The 21,304-nt window shown below is 42.5% G+C and overlaps 1 protein-coding gene across 1 annotated transcript; it reads right to left on the reverse strand.

Moving 5' to 3' along the window:
* Positions 1-209: 209 nt before the first annotated feature.
* On the reverse strand, positions 210-4,984 carry MFAP3L (microfibril associated protein 3 like). The gene is made up of 2 exons (XM_074148081.1): positions 4,702-4,984; positions 210-1,075 (listed from the first exon to the last, which is right to left on the reverse strand). Exons 1-2 carry the CDS (start codon positions 4,982-4,984, stop codon positions 210-212), a joined length of 1,149 nt encoding a protein of 382 aa, XP_074004182.1.
* Positions 4,985-21,304: the final 16,320 nt, after the last annotated feature.

Genomic DNA, 21,304 nt, shown 5'->3' on the forward strand with positions numbered 1-21,304 from the left:
CGAAAAGAGCAATTAATATTAATGTAATAGCAATTACTCTGCCATACATCATGGTAAACTAAAGTCAAACTGAGAAGAAAGTGCCAAATAATCCACATACATGCTTTTGCTATGATAGTCTCCAGGTAAGGCTTAGCGGCAAGTACAATATGTATTTTTAAAAGAGCTCCACCTGATTTTCCTGCTATGCATAGATTCAGGAGTAACTATCATACATGGCTTTCATATATAACGCATGTATTTTTGTCATTTGCCAACGCTGTGTCATCAGAACTGAGTTCAGCAGAAGGCTCAGGAGGGGGCTCTGCAGGAAGTGCTGGTGTTTGAGGAGTGTCTTCTTCCTTGATGTCCAACTGCATGCTTTCTTGTGACTGACCGTCCATGCAGTCCTTTTTGGACAACGGGTGAACTGACACTTTTATTGCAATCTGTTGAGGTGGCTCATGTAGTGACGATGCATCAGAGTCAGCTGTGGGAGAGTCACTGCGCTTCAAAGCATTCGGGATCATATACAGCTCATCTGTTTCAGTGGTTTCCTGGCCTTCTGCTGTCTGCCGTACAAAATTCTGTCCTTGCTCCTCCAGACCAACAACCTCCATAATTTCTTCCATTATAGTCCTGCAGTTCATGATGAGAGGTGGCAAAGGTACACTCCGAGCAAGCTCTTCAATATAGCGAGCAAATTCCATGGTCTTGAACTGGGTTACTTTGGCAAGCTCGAGCGTTTTGGCTGAAGTGATAATCGGGATGCGCTTCGCAATCTCAAAGGCTTTCTGAAGTTTCTCTGCCCCTTCTGTTCTGAAGAAGTCATTGATTGCTTTCTCTGTTTTCTTCAGATGACTGCTCATCATACATAACCGAGTAATGTTCAGTATCATAACAATGGTAAAAGCTACAAGGCAGACAATCATGTAATAGATTCCCATATCTCCGGAGGTAAAAACAACCCTCAGCGTCACAGTATTGTTAACGCTGCCATACGTATTAGATGCAACACACGTGTATTTACCTCTGTCTTCAAAAGACACGCTGGTAATGTTTAGTAGCCCATTGTCAAGAAACCACCATTTTCCTGCTGGAGAAGAGACAGAGTAATGTAGTTAGAAGTATTTTGTTCACATGATCAGCATAGACTTAAGCATTGGCTTTGTTAAACTGGCTTCAGATTTTTGAAGAAGGAAATAATGTTCACAAGATGACAAAGAATTTACCATCACAAAGGCCTGTCTGTCCCTGAGATCTTAGCTGATGACAGCAACTGTGAATAACCGGATCATGCCCTAAAAAAGTCTCATAAAAAATGTTAATATGCGTGAAATCTATCACAATCTTATGGTCAATTAAATTACAAAGATCAGACTACTTACCCCAGAGAGCCTCCCAAACACATGCCACACTTCCTCAAAGAACAGTAACAATGGGATTGTGAGGCAGAAAAACCTACTTAGCCCTCCTTGTTTTGTGCCCTGACAATGCTTTTTCTTACAATTGGGTTGCTTTTGGTGTTTTGTTACAGTATCTCATATAATTCTGTTAATGTAAACTTTAAAAAGACTAAAATTTCAGACATTATATACTACACTGCCTGCCCTCTGAGGTGTTCAGAATCTAATTTTGAAGTATGGTTTTAAATAAAGAGAAACAGGACATGAGGAGTAAGATGGATAGGAAAGAGAAGTGCCATGACCAATTAAGAGAACATCTTCTTTGCCAGTATGAACTTCTATGCACCACAAAGGAACTTCTTTTACTTTTAAAAGTAATTTCTATCAGTGTAATATAATTGATATCTTTGGTCACTTCGTGTAATTGTACATGTACATTTCATATCCTTTGAACCGGGCACAACATAACAATTTAGCTATTAAACTAAGTTTTAAACATGTTAAAATCCAGTGCTCCTATCACTGCTAAAGTGATTCAGCTAGTTACTGTGTTTGCCATTATATATTGGTAATTAATTAGATTTTTAGTTCCCCAAGTGAGCTTCAGTTTTATTCAAATATCACAACCATTTAAGAGCTGAGGATATGTTTTGCTTTATTCAGTGTGATAGGATTTACTAAATTGCAACTTTGCTATAAAAAACATGATTCAATTGCAACAGGAAAGCCTGGTGTCAATTCCTTCCTTCATGTAAACTCATCCCGCAAGTGCTCACATGGTGGAGAGAACAGCCAGAAAGTGTAGAAGCGCCTCTGAGCCTTCTCCACACTTCACACAGGGAGGTGTCATACAGAAGATTTCCTTTTAAAACAACGACATAGGCTGATGTATGCCAACAAGATCAGCTAATACATACTGCTGCTCAGAGGCAGACTCAACTGTTTTGAACGTCTGTAACACAATCCCAAGCCATTCCTGACAGGTATCTGCTGAAGGCAGTAATGGAATTTCAGTAACCTTCCACAGGAAGGAACGTGAGGTGTTCATCTATCTTTCCTATCAGAAAGTTGTTTTTCCTTAAACCTAACCTAACCAGCTGCAATTTAAGTCTATTAAGGCAGCTGACCAAAGACACAGAATCTCTGACTAGGAGACTAAAACAGCGCAAAACCCCCATGCAATGCATGTAAACCACAAGGCAAGGACTGCAGTCCTGCCACAGGTTGGTGTATGCCTGGCTTCTACATTTATTTTATCATTTTCATGGAAGTTCCTTCTTTGTTAAAAAGGTTACTCTATATTTTTACTTTATTTCTTTCAAGGAAGGATCTGTGGGCAATTCTGAAACTCATTAGTCAAAAAAAGCCTTTAATTCAGAGTAGTTATGGGCTTTTACGATTTTGAAAGTTTTTTCTAATTAAACATGGCTTATCCAAATAGTTTTTTTTCACATTATCTCCAGTAGAAGCCTATGTAGAAAGTATTCCCACAAGATCCCTGCCTCAGTTCTTAATTACATCTTTTTATCCTCTTACTTAGAATTTTTAACTTAGCTGAAACACTATTTTTTGCCCTAGCTTAATTCTTGAAAACAGTTAAGCCACTTTGCCTGAAATTAAAAAATACAGAATAAAAAGTTCAGTCTAAAGCAGACCTTCACATAAAAAAATCACCCCAATCTTCTAAGCTAGGCAAATTCAGAGGAAAACTCTCTTACAGAGGAAATGTCAGCGACTGTAACAAATGACACTTCTTTCTCCACCTCTAGAATAAGACAAAATACAGAGTATTGGCTGCTCAGTGTATCTTGGAATTGCAATGTTGGCTAAGTAAGTCTTTATTAATTGTAAAACAACAAGTTGCCTTCCTGATGTATCCTGGCTCCAGCTGTTATAAATGACATAATGGCATTGAACTGTGACTCAATGACTGGGTCTGTGCCAGTGGATCCTGGCAGATAGTAAAAGCCTAATGAGAAAACAACGATTAGAAAAAGGTATCATTGCCGGGTTTTGATAATTCAGTGCCATACTCAATGCGACTATACACATAATAAAGAAAGGTCTTGTCCTAGGAAATATTTCTTACAGGAAGACAGAGAGTTCCTCAAAGGAGGAAGCGCACTGTTGAGAGTCTAGGTTAAAGTGATGTTGTCTTAATGCTCCATCCACAATTTTTACTAATTTCATCAAAACTTTTGCTCACGTACCTAAACATTTGTGTTAGTATCTACCTCTCTCAGTTGACTATACAAAGACCTAAAGTTAGATGCCTGACTAAAGGGGAAAATTTCTGTTAGTGAGCCTAAACACTCTAGCGCACTAATCACAGTATGTTGCCATGACCACACAAATTATATCTGAAAGTCCACTTTCTAGCTCAAGTAGTTCCTTTCTCCAGCGTTACTTAGAAAATGATAAAATATTGTAATGTAAAATATAACCAGTTATGCAGTAAACTTTTACAGATACACTATGCTGTTGCACATCCAGCTGGGTCAATCATTACTCCCGTCATAGCAGAGTTCTCCCTCAGGTCAACTATTAGTTAGGCAAGCTATCATGCATTTATTATGAATAACCAAGAGTTTATTTCATCATGCTGTGAACAAAGAAGTTAGTATGGAAGGATTACATGAGCAAAACACCTTCCATTCCCCCTGAAACGTTCCCTAGAATATAACTAGGATTATCACCCAAACCTTCCGTTTAAGGAAAACAAGCTCATGTGTAATTAAGGTCTCTGGCAAATGCAACTGAAGAATCTTAACTACAGCCAGGAAGGCTCAAACTTGGCTTGTCCTTCTGACTGCTGCCCTATATAGCTTTTTCTCTTGGTTGTTCAGGGCATCTCCTGTTTCTCACACACCCATGGCACTATGCCTAAAGACAGGAGGCATATCAGGGAGTTAGCTGTGTTGAATTCATGCCAACAAACTATTCCCATATGTCAAGAGAGGCCTCTCTTGCGTTGGAAAATGGCTTTTTAGTCTTTTTTGGTGCCAGAGAAGAACAAAAGAGGACAGAATGGGAAATAGAATCAAACCTGAAGTCTTCCAATGAATAGAAGCCTGTCTACACCTTCTGTTAAGTGTTTCAGCTTCTCGCTATGTGTTGCTATAAATAACACTTCATAAAAATGTTATTGTTTTCTTTGAAGGTGCACACAAAAAAATTATGGCTGCCACCAGGCTTTCATATATTTTCACACAGGAAATCACCACAGTCAGGCCATTAAATTCAGGTTATTGGTCACCCTGCTGAAGTCAGAAGTGCCTCTGGACAGGCCATACCAGTGAGAATACCGAGATCTTACCTTTATTCTCTTCCTCTTGGAGCAGGTGGCCATTGGAATTGTACCATCTGTAATGCGGACTCGGACTACCTTGGACATTGCAGTCGATCAAGGCACTACTCCCCTCCTTGACTATAATATGGTCGATGTGGGAGATCACCACAGGCACAGATCCCGTGCTCACTTCAGTGCGGTTGAAAGTGCTATTAGTCACATCCTCAGCAGTCGTCAAAGCTGCTAATAAGATGACAAGGCGTGTGGTAGGCAGAAAGTACAAGAAGTGGTGGCTGTTCAGTATGTTCATTTTCCTTCAGTGGTATACACAACTGGCTGGGAACCGGGATCAGCTCTATTAAACACAGGCCCTTGAGGCGAGGAGGTCACAGGAGAGTTCTACTTTGATCTGTGCAATTTTATGTTTAAAATATCCTATAAAATAAATAAATAAGTACAATGAGATGGCATGTATAAACAATCCATTAGATGTCCTCTTTTAAAATAGTGACACATCCATTAATGCATTTCACAATCATCAGCTCAGTGTCTTGTCTAAATGCTAATGTTATCACAGTTCTTATTCTTACTGGAAAAAGATGCATACATTTTCCTGACAATAGCGTTGTTCAGACTGGCAGGCGTGGGAGAAGGCTTTTATCACCTAGACACTTAGCAGCAATTTATCTACAGCAGCAGCTACAGTTTTATGCCAAAAGTTCTACAGATTTTTCTTTTTTTTTTTCTTTTTTTTTTTTTTTTTTAACATTTGCAAAATCAACAGGAAAAACAAAGGTACAGCACATTAAAGCTGTCACTACCAGTTCAGTGCTGCAACTCTGTCACGTGCATGGTCTTAGGTGAATTGTGGAACGTGGTGTAAGAAAGAACTGCTCCAGGAAAGGCTTTTGGAGCTGACGCTAGAATCCTTAATATATACAATTTTGTCCAAAGACAATAGCACATGCAGCAAAACACCTCAGACCATTCACTTTTCTTAAACTATTGCATTTTTTAAAGTTTTCTGAAACAAAACACAGCATGGAAGAATATTCTTAACAGAGGATATTCAGTAGTTGATAAAGTCATTTTAGTGTCATTTTTAGAGCAGATTTAGGAAGAAAAATACTCGCTGGTGACATAATTATGGGTGAGGTTTCTTTGAGATACAAATGAAGTTGGGACTTTTCCATTCCTTATGTGGCATTAAGCATTTTGCCTATATACTTTTTGCACACTCTCACTACAGTATTTTCCCTCAACTAATCATCTACAATGAGCCTTGTCTTAAACAGTAATTTCAGTCTGTAGACAGAGGAGGGAGGGGAGGTTACAAATGTGCTCTCTGTTGGCCTCATCACGCTCCCAGTGAACACAACTGGCATTCAGTACTGGCAGACGGCACATTGTTGGCCTCAAAATGAGCACCTTCAAAAATGTCACTCACAGTCTAAGGGCTTCAAATCATGTTAAAACCACATCAGAGTATCTAACTACATTGGTTTTAGTCATGTTTTTGCAATGTAAATAATTTAAACTTAGTGAAACTTACTAGTTAGAGGAATATACCTGGAATCCAAATATGGGTAACAAAGTATCTAACAAACCTTCCCCAAATGAACATTTTACTTGCAAAACTGTTTACATTTTATTACAGATCTGGTTGACACTATGGTAACTTATCCACCTTTGCATGGAAAAAGACTGCTGATGAGGTTAGGTCAGTTCTATATATAAAGGAAACTCTAAAATAAAAACAAACAAGCAAACAATCCATCCCCCTCCCTCTTTTATTCTTTATGCAAGAGGGAAAGAAAATAACATTACTGTCTTTCACTGGAAATATTTGATTTGGGTTGTTTTCTTCCCTATCCCCTCTTCTCTGTGAGGCAATGAACTTGATTTCATATAAATAGAGGCAACTGTTATTAAAAGAGCAAAGTAGCTTCCTCCATTTTGTAGGATGAATCATTACTAGAAATGATGAACTATGTTTTTTTTAGATAAGCTGCATACATGGCATGGATGCCTGTCACAACTCCAAGCCTGCCTTCATTTTTTTCCTCTGTTTTTCTAATTATTGAATGTGGAAATATTTGTCTTGAATAGCCGGAATAATTTTTAGCTTTAAATTAATATGCAAATCTCATTTGTCATATAAAGCTATATAAACAATGACTTCAGAAATCCATTTCCAATTATGCAAAGCATGTAGACCCTGCGCTTTTGAAGTTCTGCATAGGTGTAGCCTGTCTGAATCTGCACTTTGGAAAAAATCCTTCAATTCTGCCTATTCACTTCAGTAACTATTTACATCTTATTTCTACTACTCCATTAACCTTGGAGATGGCCATTCTTTATGGTTACACATATTCACTCTATAAAATGTTTCTGTATGGTGTTATAGATCTGCATTGCGCCATACAGAAAAGCCAAAAGACACGTCACACTTCCTGGCAAGGGAGCAGGAACAAAGACTGGCTGGATTAAGACAATGGGAAGGGCAAAAGAACAACATAAATTGATTAAGCTTTGTGTTGCTAATTACTGGTTGTGGCTTGTTATTATTGTATTTGAGCCTACCATATTTTTGATGGCAGAAAAATCAGTGGCAATCAGAAAAGGTGTTTAGCATGGAGAGCAATTTGCATTCCGGAAGGAAATAAAATAGCATCACCCCAACGGGTGAACAGCAAACCTGTAGGAAAGGGCTCGCAGTGTGTTGGGAAGCTCAAGGCAGCTGGTGGCCACTGAATCCCTCCACGGATGGATGTTCGGAAAGCGTGTCTAGACAGTACCAATGTCAGGCGTGCCTATGCTGGATGTTTACCTGTGTTTAATGCAGAGCATATGAAAGCAAAAACTATATCTTTGTGTAGCGGTAACAAATGTGACTGGTTCTTAATATGGTCAAAGGCCAATTAGTTGTCTGAAAATAACAGCAACTCCGTCACTCTGGCACAGAATTGAATCATAAATAGCAGCAGTAAATTTTAGGAAATAAAGCCAAATAATTTATGCCTACTGTGGGAGATTCATACCTACTCGTGTAACTCCTGGGAATGTACTTTCCCATGTATGTTCCTGGAATTCAGAATATTAAGAAAACACTAAATACCTCTGCAGATGCATTTCGGTTTGAAATGGTTTGATGGCTAGTATGAAAAATAGCCAGGCAGTAGGTTTAAAGCAGAATGTTTGGAAACAGTGGCTGCTGCTTTCATGTGCCATCCAGGGAAGTGTTCTTGATGGACACTTGAGTATCTTTGAGGAGTCAGGGAGAGATCTCTCTGAAGAATGGTGTTTTAAGAGGCAAGTTTAGACAAATGTTCCCAGGGCAAGTAGGAAGTGATAGGGAATCTTCTCTTTGGTGTGCATCCTCTGCACTGTTATTGGGCAACAAAAAAAGTGGAAGAAACCAAAGAAGGTTTTCTCAGCCTCATCTAACACAAGAAAGTTAAAGGGTGGCCATCCAGGGACCTGCATGTCCAGGACCCTCTGCTGACCTGTTGGGCAGAAGGAATAATGCTACAGTCAGGTTAGGAAAACAGGAAGAAGAAGAAAGAGAACTGAAAGCGTAGAAAATGTGCAGACACCAGACTCTGGTGCAAAGGCAGATTTCCTGAGAGTTTCTTTCCTGCTGCTTGGCTGTAGGCACAATAGCAGCCTGAGGATATCAGAGAAACAAAATCTGGGAGCCAGCTACTTTGTTAAATGTAAGTGATGTAATAGGTTATGATTCAATCACACAACTAAATGGGGAGAAGGCTGAGACCGAAATAGGACTGCTAGTGATGTCTGCCCACTTCTAGCAAAGAAGAAAGAGAATCCAGAATATTGGAGAAGTGGGCACAGTGGTGTCACCCTGGATCTTGGCCATGACAGGCGGTAATTAGCTGGTCCATGATAAACCTGATGAAGGCAGCCAAAATTTTAACCTTTTAATCTGACCAAAGTCAGAGAAAGCTGGATTGACTAGACTAAAACAAAGATTCCTGTAATAATTCCTCAAGAGTGGCAGTAACACAGGACACTAATGAAGGAGGACATCTGCAATATTGAGTATTGCTCTGTAGGAAGAGACTGAGTCTCTGGCATCATTTTTGTCACAAAAGGGTCACTGTAAACAAAAAGTTACATTTCTGGTCACAGAAAGAATGTAAGTGTTCCTTTCTCCCATCCCCAAAGTACATGAGCTACTCTCCTCAGCATATTGAACATATATATATAGATAACATGTTCTATCTATATATATAGATAGAACTTATATATAGACAAACCCTGCAGTATTGTATCTGTAGCAACATTTACCACTGAAAGATGGTTGCCAGTGGTCCTTACATCAAATAGGTTTGTTGTTTTCTTCCTCAACCCAAATGGTATAAACTGAAAATCTGAAAGCAACAGATTTACTGCTTGCAGGATTAACTTCCAATGAAAACTGCATGAGTCTTGAGCCACATGAGGGAACTATGACGGGCTTTTCTTCTACATGACACAATAGCCAGCTCTAGCATGCTCTCTATGCATTTCTATCCAGAGAAGTTCCCTAGAATGTGCTCTAGAACAAGTACAGCTGCAGGGTGGTGATATTACTCCTATGTGAAGCAGAGACAAAAACTGAGGTTAAAACTTCTCCGTCCAAAATCAAGCATCAGTCTAAACAGAAGGCACTTACAGCTCGGACTGGCTGGGAACATTAATCGCTCAGAGACATGTTCTGATTGACCATTTATTTTTTTCATGTCACAGATGAGTTTGCTTCCCAGTATTACTGCCATCAAAGAAAATAACTGTGGGTGAGGGGGCACGTTTGTAAGTACTGCATTTGTGCAAAATAACATGATGACAGAGCACAAAAGAACAGAAAAGGAGGGCAGCAATGCATACCTTTTCCTGGCTCACTCATTTCTGTAAGGCTGGCCTGTTCTTGTTCTTGGAATAATGTGTAATCCTATTAACTGCAAGCTTATTCAATTCAGAAGTGAAGCACAAGAGGCCAGCTTATTGTGTAATGCATTAATTACGTTCCTATAGCTTTAACATCCCAATGCTATCTTGCTTGTAAGTGATCAAGAAAATGAAATGATTTTCATTCTAGTTCTCATTTGTCTGTAAATAACTACCAAGGATGATGCTACAAAACAAAATTAAAGCTAATTAAAGCTACCTTCCCTATTTTCTATGGACAATGCCTTTACAGAGTGGGCAAAAGTAGAAGCTAACAGGTTTTACTGGAACAGGAATGCAAATGAAGGAACTTACACCACACGGAAGGCAAGAAGCTCACTGCCAGTTCATGGATTTAGGAGTGAGAACTACCTACTGAAAAGGTTAAGCTATCAGGGTCCAGACAGACAGATGAAGAGAAATGTCATTCATTTATGACTAGCAGAAACTTTCTGACTTATTTTCCTAGTCATTTGGTAGTCAGTAAGGCTTGGTTCCAAAAGAGCTGCTCTGTTCATTCTCTCAAGGGGGTGGATTTCAGTCCTTCATAACTTTGTGGTTTTCTGCTTCCCTGGCTATGCTGAATAGGTGGCACACTGGTGATGTTTCTAAGATGAAGAGCTTCCTTCTGCACATCTGCACTGGGGTTTCCCAAGCAGGCAGCAGCTCCCAACTATGTGCGTGTTTCACTTTCTTCAGCTGCTTTCAGCTGCCCGGGAATCTTTTAGAAACTTCTCGTCAGGGCTGTGTGATAGTCCTCTGGCCAATGTGTGCTCTGCCACTTGGTGTCACACCCGCTGCCTTCAGTCACCTGATGGGAGGGTACAGAGATGACAGACCCGGGCTCATCTCAGAGGTGCACAGTGAAAGGACAGGAGACAAAGGACACAAGCTGCAACAACAGGAATTATGATTATTTATGAAGAAATTTTTAAGCAGGAGATCAGTCAAGCCCTGCAACAGGTGGCCCAGAGGGGCTGTGGAATCTCCATCCTTTGAGGTGTTCAGAACTTAACTAGACACAGTCTGAGCAAACTGGCCTACACTGGCCTCCCTTTGAGCGGGGTGTAGGATCAGATGGACTCCAGTGGCTCCTCCCAACCTAAAGAAACTCTGATACTCAAGAAACACAAATACAAGAATTGCCATAGAGAAGTCAATGTGAAAAAATATGGCAAATCTTAAAAATTTCTATATGGGATGCTGGAAACTGCCTTCATGATCCCCCTTATAACCCTTTTATTTTTGAGTAGCAGTATTTTAGAATGACGAGACAGGCTGAGAGAGTTGACTACAGCCTGAAAAAAATGTGTTTGGCCTTCTCCATTGTACTTACATGATAAGTAAGCATAATAATGAGTCCTCTTTACTATATTGAGAGGTCTTATTTCCAGCCTAGGTAACTAATGAAATACGACTTATTTGGGGTGTCTGCAATAGTGAATGTTGGGGGTTTTCCTCACTTGTAAGCAGTCAAACTCTACAGCTCATGGGTATTATCTGCTGGCAGATCTGGCTTCTTGATGCTAAAGAATTGTCAGTTGTGGTGAATCTAATCTTGAAATAGAATAAAGCAGAAATAAGTCAGACTCAAAGGCAGACTAAGATAACCTTTTCAGACTACTGACTTCAGAGGGTAGATAAGTAAGAAGAGATGTTATTAAAATTATACACAATATAGAATAGTGTAAAGAAGACAGCTGAGACGTGTATTTGCTGCTTCTCCTAACACTGAAACAAGACAAATTTCAGTGCAACTGAGGTGGAAGATGGGGCAGCAAGAGGAAAGAGAAGGAAGTTCTTTGATTAACAATGACTGGACTGCAATTTCTTGACACAAATTAAAATTAGGGCTGGGAATTCAGGAAGATTCAAGTGAGACTGTATATAATTTACCCACGCAAGTTGATAGATTATAATGGTTTATCCAGAATATGGGTACTTAACTGTCTTCTGTGTATTCATTGTGCTCTGAGTGTATGGCCCTGGGCAATGAACAAGAATGGCTGTCAGTATGGCAACTTCGAGCCCTTTACTAGAACTTCTGTCTAAAAGAAATGATAATAAAGAAGCCTATAAATTAATTTTATGTTTTGGGGCACCGGTAAGCTATTACAGGCAAATATTTGTCAATTTGTTTTGTAAAGTGACATATGATAAATAACGAAAGAAAGAAAATGGAAAAAACAAGGGCTGTAGCTTATTGATGGCAGAAAGGGAGTAAAATTTGTAATGAGTAGCTTCTAAAGTTACTTTGTTCTGAACACATTCAACGCTGTAGGGGGTAACAGAGTAAAGTTAATGACTATAAGATTCAGTTATCTTAGTTTCAGGGTTCCACAGTGTATCAATAAACTGCAGCAATAAAGCACCAAGCAATGAGGTGATTCCACATTTTACACGTGTGATCAAAAGTGAATGCTTTATCCAGATATTTGGTGCAGGGAAAGCAGCACATGCCATTCTGTTCAGCAATGGTACAATGAAGGGGTTATTCATGCTGCCTTTACGAGTTTGTAAATTACTTCAGAATATTTTTACTGTAAATTTCTCCTCAATTTTCTTCCCCTCTGTCCTACTTCATGTCTCAATATTGCAAAACTAGCAAGCATATGGCATCCTAGAGACTTTAAGATCCCCTTCACTTTAAATATTTGAATGGTCCCATTGATTTAACCACGTCTTTGAATGGTCTGGTGCGCCCGCCCCTCATGCCAACAAACATGCAGAGACCCTAATCCATTAATTTAAAAATGAATATATAAAGGCTGTTGGTAGGTAATTATTGAAGAGATTATTTAAAAGTAACTCAAGAATGTCAAACCTCTGAAAAGTCCCCTTTTGATGTCGCAACTCCTGTAATCCCAGCATCTCTCCTGTGTCAAATCAACTTTTTGCAAAATACACTGAAGTAACAAAAACACTCAGGCAACCTGGATGCTTAACTTTTCATTAAATAAGTTGTAGTTCATATGAGCATTTTGATATGGACTGAGCTATTTAAGTGTTCTTTCTTGGAGGTATTTTAATGACTGCAGTAAAAACAAAGCAAAGTTTTATATTTAGTGGAGAAGCTTGCTGTTTTCAATCAAGACAGGTACTGTGGTGGAAATATCCTACTGAGTTGTGGGCTACCCAGATCATAAAGCAGATTCAACACTATCAGTAGTGGAGACTTTTTAAGGCCCATCTTATATTTGATTAGGTATGCCCTCTTTGGAGGATTTTTTAATCTTACAAATAAATACTTTGTTTATGTGGATTATCTAGATTTATTTAGCATTTGTATTTATTCGGAGGCTGGACAACGACCACTCAATATAGTTTTGTACACAAATCTATTATTCCAGAAACATTTGTATGGCTTTAAGAGACACTTGCTCAAATCCTTGCAAGCTTTCAGCAGAGCTGCTGTTTTACTGTTGCAGCAAACGCAGATTGATCAATGCTGAAAAGTCCCTTTTGCTGAGAAAGAAGGAACAAAGAAGATGCACAGAGAATCTCTCGCACACTTCCACATACATCCACGTGCTACTTGGCCTCACCAATTTCTACCTTTCTTTCATTTTCTTTACTCACCTTTTATCTTTTATTTATACCAGCACTCTGTAAGCATTATTCTGCCAACAGTTTAAATAACCAAAGTCAGCAAACACAAGAGATCCCGTATGCTCTTGGCATGGCTTACGCGACCCTGCTAAGAACACAGCAATGCAGAATGCGGCCCGATTCACTGCCCTCCTCTTCCTCTTTTAAGCTGTGTTTGCCAAAGCAAGTCACCCTTTAAGCACATCTAATTATTTTCCTCCTCCAAATGAAGAAGAAAAATTCCAGATGTAAGACGTTCAAACAAGACATAAAATTAAAAATTAAGTTTTTTTTTAAACAAAGACATGAAGGGTTTTGAAGAGCTAAAGTCTTCTACTATTTAAACTCTAAATTTTGTATGTGCTTTGAATAAACGAATGTTTTCAATGCACTGATACAGTTTTCATTATACTATTTTAACAAAAGGCTCCGATTTTAGTTAGAATATAAAAGAGAAAAAAATAGGAGAAAACAGGTTTGAGTATGACTAATTCTTCTCTAGCCCTTTAGAACTGCAAGATGGATATAATTTTTAATGACTGGCTTTCACATTTATTGGTTTCCAGGATACAGGGCAAAGAGGTTACACGTGCATGCGGTGATTAGGACAGGATTAACCTTGTCAGAGGAGGAATTTAAAGGAACCTAACCATTCATGACTGATTGCAGTGGGAAAGGATCATTTCAGGTTAAAAGGGTCTGTGCTTACTTCCTCCACAAGTAACAAAGGGGACAGCAGAAGGGATTCAAAGGACTTTGCCCTGCAGCACACAATAACTTAATAATAATAATAACACAATAACTTGCCTGTACACAAATGTGATCATTTCAGCCCTTTCCAAGCATGTCTATATAAGATTATATATATGCAATAATTTAGCTGGAAGCCCTCAAGAGTGTACTAAAGAACCTCTATAATTTCAGACTTTTGTGCTGGTTATTTCTACATCAGATTGAAAAATGTAACACTAAAATAACATAATTTTCTCAGCATTCAGCCTTGTCAGTAGGACTGTGCACCACAGAGTCACACACACACAACAGTGCAGTTGCAGTGCCATATATGTGTCCTGGCCCTGCATGACTTAAAAATATCAGCAGAAATCTTTTGCTGGTATAAAACTTTCAGAGTGGCAGAACCATGTGAATTAAACGTTAAGTTTGGGCTAGGTAGGTTATTCTTAATGCATTTCCTCCACGTGCAGTGGCCCTCTTCCAAAATAAGACATTTACACATATCTGTACAGAGTTCCTTATTTTTGATAAACAGGTGCTAGTCATGGTAATTAATTTTACTCTGAAATAAGACAGTCTACTATCAAAATTTCTTAGATAGCTAAGTCAAAATCACTAAATCTGTTTGAATTCCTCTATCCTGACACAAATAGGTACACAAAAAAGTTTTGACTCCCCTTAGCAGCCTTCCTGGCAGATAGAAGATATGATGCTCTAAAATGCTGCTACAAATTACTTTAATCATAGTAACCGGTGAAAAGTAATAGCATCTCCATTGTCTTGGAAATGATGTTTCTAAGATGGGTCTCTATGTGGACAGAAAATGCCACTGTTTTAGTTAACAGAACTAAGTAACAAAATTAAGACCACAAAGAGAGGTTTGCAAAGGTGCACAAGTCTGCATGGACGGCAGGAATCTGCTCAGAATCACAGGAATGAAAAAATTCTGGGAAGTTTCCAGGAGCTTAGTCTTACACCAAAGTCTTCTGGTAACTTATTAATATGGTCCAGGATACCTCAAGGTAGGATCATCGGTGTTTGTGCCTGCAAAAACTTATAGGAAAAGTGCAACTTGCTGACAGAGAAAGAAGACACTACTAGCAAAGCTCAGTACAGGCTACTAAAGCTCCTGGCTCACTCTCCATATCTCAGAAATCCGTATCTCAGTGGTGCCCTACACTGGCAAGAAGTTCAAACCATAAAAGAAATGCCAGTCCCCAGATTCCAAACTTTCTAGGCAAGAAATGAAATGGAGATTTGCTTTGTTCCATTTAAATAATTCCCCAACACCCATATTATTGCGTCACAAACATGACCTGCTCCTAAACTGTATATGGGGGTGGCTTTGAATATTTCTCTTGGTTGGTTTTGGGGTTTCTGTATTCATCACTTTAACCAAGTTCCTGCGCTGACTCCATCCTCCTCCTCCATATTAGAGCAGGACCTGTCTAATGGCAGGAAGGCAAGGGGGGACGAGACAGGGAGAGAACTGGAGTTGTACAATATAGATCACTTCAGAATTCACTACCGTGCTTCCACCCCACCATGTGTTACATGTTTTAAGAGCAACTGATTTTATCTCTAAGCTTTCAGGATGGGAAACATGCCTTGGACAAATACCACATATCACTGTATTAAAGTAGGAAGAAAGCCTTTTTTGGTTTTTTGGTGGATGTTCCGCTGTTTGTCTAGGCCTCTGAAAACTTCAAATTCTTCAGGGAAAAAAAAAGGGTGTACAATGTGCACTCCAGCTGTGTAAGCTGCACTCAACATCAGCTGATGTTGATATACTGCAGTCTAAACGAGAAGGCTTTCTAATAAAAAAGGATTCCTGCTACACCAACCACAAGTATATCAATGGTGCTGTTGCTAACCAGACAAAAGATTCCTGCCATGCAAACATCATCTCCTTTGAAAAAGGTATCTGCTGTATTTTGTCCTACTGCAGTGAAGAGAGAAACTCTTCCACAATTTAATGGCTCTAAACAACTAAAAGGCTACGTTTTTCCCTTTTAATTCCTTTGTGTTTTTCCCTGTGAACTAACTTTACAGCCTTTCAGGCAAATACGTACCAAATGAGGTCGCATTTAGTACTGAGCATCGCTTACACAGTTGGTACTTTTCTTTCCGGAGCAGGGTTATCGGGGAAGCTCCATTTGAGATGCTTCAATTTAACATCTGAAAGAGGACTGCTGGGGAGCGCAGTCTCTTACAAGCCTCTCCAGATAAATGCACTAGAAAAGTGCCCGCTCAGCAGCGCTCTCTGCTCTTTTAAGCTCGCTTGGCCTGCGCTGTTCGAATTTGCCCCGTTAAGAAACAGTATCTGGTAGTCATTGCAAGACCGCTCCGAAGTTTTAGATTGTTGTTCCCTCGGGGCACTTCTGAAATTGAGTTTTATCTCATGAGACCATCCTGTCAAGTAAAAGGGTAATTAAAGCAAAATATCAGGAGGCGGCCGTTATTATAAATTTGAAGCTGCACAACTTAAGCTCTCTTAAGAAGTCAGCTCCACTGCAGAGGTCTCTGCACCGCATCGATACCCCCCGTTCTCCTGCCCAGCGCGGGACAGCACCGGGCATCCTGACCGCCGGCTCCGGCGGGAGCGCAGGACCTGCAGGTCCCCGGCCAGACCTCTGGAGTCGTTAGGCTTTTTGCCTAAAGAAGGATATTTTCCGGCAAGCTCCAGTGCCGATTTCAATTAATCTCTTCAACTTTCACGCTGAACGCAGCGTTACTCCACTCCCCTTGCGCGGGGAGCTACCGCTATCCGCGGCGGGCTCCCCGCGAACGGCGGACTCCTGGCGACAGTCGCCACGGGAGAGGGACGATGTCGGGCTCGCCCGGGCACGGCCACTGTCCCCGTGGCTCCGGACCTCCAGGCTCCCCCGGGGCAGCCCCCCCGCCCCGGGGCTCACCGCGGCGGCTCCGCGTCGGGTACCGGGAAGCTCCGCAAACTACCCCGCAGCTCACCGGCATCAGCGGCAGGTGCCGGCGGCGCGGCCGGTGGAGACGGCGGCGGGCAGCGCCTCCCCGGGACCGCCGCCCGCTTGTCCGCCCGCCCGGCCGCCCGCCCCCCGGGGGAACCGCGGCCCCCGCCGCGCCCGCTCACCTGCCCGCCGGCTGCTCCCCCTTGCACGCTGCTCCCGCCGCCCCGCGGCAGCGCCCGCCGCCGCCGCCGTGCCCCTCAGCGCGCCCCGCGCAGCACCATGCCGGGGCCGGGGCGGGCGGAGCGCGGCGCTGCCGCAGTGCCGTGCCGTACCGTACCGAGCTGTGCCGCAGCGCTGCCCGCCGCTCCGCCGCCGCCGGCTCCGGCAGGGGAAAGTAGGTCAGGGCGGCACTGAGCATGCTCGGGGCCGGGCCGGGGGGCGGCCCCGGGGCCCGAGGGGGGTGAACCGGGGGGGGGCGGCAGCGCCCGGGGCCGCCGGGGCGAGGCCGGGGACTGAGCGCCGCCGCCGCTGCGGGGCTGGCGGGGGCCGTGGGGCAGCTGGAGGCGAGGGGGCGGGGTGTGAAACGAGCGGGCGGCTGCGAGGCCGCTCCGGGGGAGGCGGGGGGGGTGTCACCGTGTCACCGGTGGTGGTGGTGGTGGGGTGTCACCGTGTCACCCCGCCGTCCCCGCCAGTCCCCGCTGCCCGCGCGGTGCCGGTGGTGCGGCCCGGACCCCGGTCGGCGGGAGACGCACGGCGGTCATGGCATCGCTTCTCAGAGATGTCTGCGGGAGCAGGGGCTGCGGGAAAGGGGGTAACAGCCAACCTGTTTGGATAATCTTGAAAAATCAAAATGCCGTGCTTTAGAGAAATGCTACGCGTGGTGTCTCCGCAGGGCTGTATTTGTAACGGGATTACAGCATCCAACTCCAGTTTAAGCCCAATTTGAGGAGGTGCCAGCCTGTGGGAAGCTGACACTGACTGTTGGTAGCCAAGTGCTCTACTAGAAGAGGGTAAAGCTGTCCTTTAGCTTGAGCAAAACTGCTTGGATGTGGTTGGTGCTACCTGTGCAAGCTGGGCAGCCGCTAAAAATGGATCAGGATGTGTGCGGGCAGCCGCAGACAGGAGTATGCCCGGGAGCTGGTGTGTACCGGTGCTGTCCTGCGCCATTCTCAAGTCCTTCACCCCTGACCTTGTGGCATCAAAAGAGGAGGATGAAGGGCCACCTTCAGCTGAGCATCAAGACCAGTGGGATAAAACACGGAGGTCTATCTTTTCAGATGCTTGTAATCCTCCTATAGCCAGGCTTGGACCCTGCTCTTCAAACCCTCTTCTGATTGCTTCCAGGGCATTAGTAACTGAAGCTCCTCTGATCCTGGGAGGAGTAGTGAGATGAGAGAGCATTTGCTGAAACTGCTAGAAAAACATGGGTTAGGACTGCACCTCATTGCAGGGTGAGCGGTACCTGAGGCTTCACCATGATGCATGTCAAAGCAGGTTTCCAGCCTGCATAGGGAAAACTGAAGAGGAACAGCAACAAATGGATCAAAACAAAGAGGAAGACCCACTCCAGGGAGCTGGGCTACTTATGCCAAGGGCCTGGACACCTGGACCCACCACTTTGAATGCAAGAAGAGCAGGGGTGGCTGCAGCCATTGAACACGGGTGCGCCCAGTGCTCGGGAGTGGTGCAGGCACTGGCAAGATCAGGGCTGCTGACAGCCAAGGCTTCTTGTGTTCAGTGTCTCCAGTATGGAAAACTTGGAAGGCAGCAGGGAAGATGCCATCTGATGTTGTCAGGCTTGGCCAGAGCCAGGTGCCAACTGAGGGAATAGGTCAAGGAGTGTGCTTCTTACTCATCCACTCACCCAGCAAAACATTTTCTTGATGGGAGGAGCTGTTTTGGTCATAGGACCTTGTTTGCCGTTGACTTGTGACTTGTGCTAGCTTGGCCCCATTTACTATGCATTTGTTTTTCCTGCTTCCCATGTTAAGTACTGGTCTTGAACACAATTGAGTGGCTTTTATTTATTGGTTAATAATGGAGCAGTTAGATAACTGGGTCCCTGATCCCACAAACTCCTTTAAATCAGGTAGCACTCTGCTGCTCTCTGAATGCATATCAGACCTCTGTGAGATGAGGTTGAATTTTTGTGTTTGGAAAAGTCACACATTTTTCCGTAGTCCCTCTGAAAGTGGCTACCCTTTCAGTCTCCTTGGATTTCAGTGAACATAAGCCTGTGTTGCTGGAGACAGATGTAGGAATTTGGATGCCCACGTACCGGCTGAAGAGTCAGTTTTGCTTTTGTTTCTTTCCAGTACTTCCACATCTTGATAATGACCCCACCGGTGACAGTAAAGCCACCACATTATTTGCTCGATGCCCTTTCCTGGGAGATCACTATCTCCTATGCTTGGTGTGACCCATGCTTGTCCTCCCATTCACTGTAGCTGTCCTTGGGGTAACTCAGCAGGGAGATATAGCCATGTAGACTACTGTGGGAAGTCTCCTGTTGCTCTTCATGGTCTGCAGCAGGTAGGATGCAAGGAATTACACGACTAGAGTTGTTAAAAGCAGTGCACAGTTTCCTTCAATTCAATGCTTCCTTGATGTCCCTTTCTTCCCTTCCCATCTCCCACTCTTGCAAACAATGCGTAGTAGCCCTGAGGAAAGCAGCTGAGCTGTGAAGAGGAGCTGCCTTTTCCAGCACCCATGGCATACAGTCGCTATCTGACCATAAACTCCTGATGACCAGCAGGGAACTGTCCTGCGGTGGGTCAGGGCTCCTGCCTTGCCCAGGGCTTGAAATGGCTGATCCTGGCCCCTGCTTTCAGAATTAGGTATAAGCACCTGGTATATCATTTGTGCCTCAAACGCTCTAAGTTTAGCAAGCTTTCTGAGCTGACTCTGCACCCTGGTGGCTAAGCTTGATGTCTTTGGTGCGTAGGAAAAAACAGCTAAGGTCTCTGGGAGAGAGAAGGAGAGCTGGCTTCAAATTCACGCTTTATCCAGCTTGGAGCAAGGTCTGAAATCCCAGTCTGTTGAGTGCACATGCAGACTTCTGGAGGCTTTTTTCCATCCCACCTGCCCAACAGTGCTTGCACCAGCTGCGTGCAGAGGACCGGCACGCTCAATGGAGCAAGGACTGTAACATAGGTCTTCTGGATGTGTACTCTAGTTCTACATTAGCTATAAAAATCACCCTAATTTACCTGAGATTAAAGTAATATACAGATGAAAGTGCATAAAGGATAAAATTGACACTGTCACCCTTTTCTTTGATAATGCCTGCTGTAGGTAAACTCTGGCATTTTATACTTAGTACTACAGAGAGCAGATTTTGCTCCTATAAAACTGTAGCATCATTAAATAAGAGGCAGCCTTTTACCTGAGAGCAAACAGAACTTTGGTATTGCTGACAGTTGTATCCGAACAGCATAATCAGGGAAGCCTTGTAATCATGCTGTTAGAAATCTAAAATAAGATTAAATTGTACATTTTGTGTAATTACAGTCCCTCCATCCACTAGGCGGAAAGGGATACAGGAATGGCTGAGGCAAGCTTGTGTGCCATACAATGTAAGGTAACAGCAGAAATGAAAGAAAACAGGGAAGTTTTCAGAGTATTGAGCAAAATAGCCGTATTAATGTGCCCGTCAACACAGATACATGAGAGGATATTCCATTTAGAAGTTGGATTGGCACATTTCACATAAAGTAGAAAGGAAGATTTTGATTACAAGAAGGGCCTTTTTTCAGTATGGTGATGTCCCTCTTTTCTAAATCTCTAGATGTGAGTACAATTAGATCCTGCATGAATACTAATGAGAAAATATTAACTTTCTTGATTATTATATATATTTTCAGCATGCTGTATTAACTCAATTTAATCATTTTCTGAAATATGAGCTCCGTTTTAGTTTTATTTGTATCTATTACCTGAGATTGTTACATTAATCACTGTGATCACATTATTCCCATCTGAAAGACTGCAATTCCAAGCCAGATCAGCACTGCTTTCTTGGTTGAGAAACCATCCCCGGGTTTGGGGAAAGATGTGGACATCTGAAAGGCATGGATCTGGCCTGTGACTCATCTTGGGTGGGAGATGCAGAAATCGTATGATCCTGGGAACTCCCAAATGTGCTGGACTGGTCTGGGAGGAGGTGTTGCTGGAGGGGACGTGTGTTCCTACCTTGAACCAGACAACTGGAGTCTAGTTCAAAATACTTTATTTATTTATTTAAAGCAGCATACATTCTTGCAGCAAGTGAAAGAGGACACACTTCTTTTGGTCCCTGATTAGGGAGAAAGCTTGCTTTGTATTGGTCCTTTCAGAAATATCTTACTCTGAATTGTGTCCTAGAGCATCATGGCTTATATAATGGCTTGTGTTTTGTTCTTGTTTCTCCTCCCTACCTTTTGAAATAACTC

The sequence above is a fragment of the Numenius arquata genome, chromosome 5 (genome assembly GCF_964106895.1).
Source record: "Numenius arquata chromosome 5, bNumArq3.hap1.1, whole genome shotgun sequence".
In the NCBI taxonomy this organism is placed as follows: domain Eukaryota; kingdom Metazoa; phylum Chordata; class Aves; order Charadriiformes; family Scolopacidae; genus Numenius; species Numenius arquata.

Excerpts from the sequence above, each read along its gene's own strand:
- MFAP3L (XM_074148081.1), bottom strand. The coding sequence starts at position 4,984 with ATGAACATACTGAACAGCCACCACTTCTTGTACTTTCTGCCTACCACA. Across the intron at positions 1,076-4,701 it reads CCAAGAGGAAGAGAATAAAG|CAGGAAAATGGTGGTTTCTT; the intron begins GTAAGATCTCGG and ends TCTCTTCTCCAG.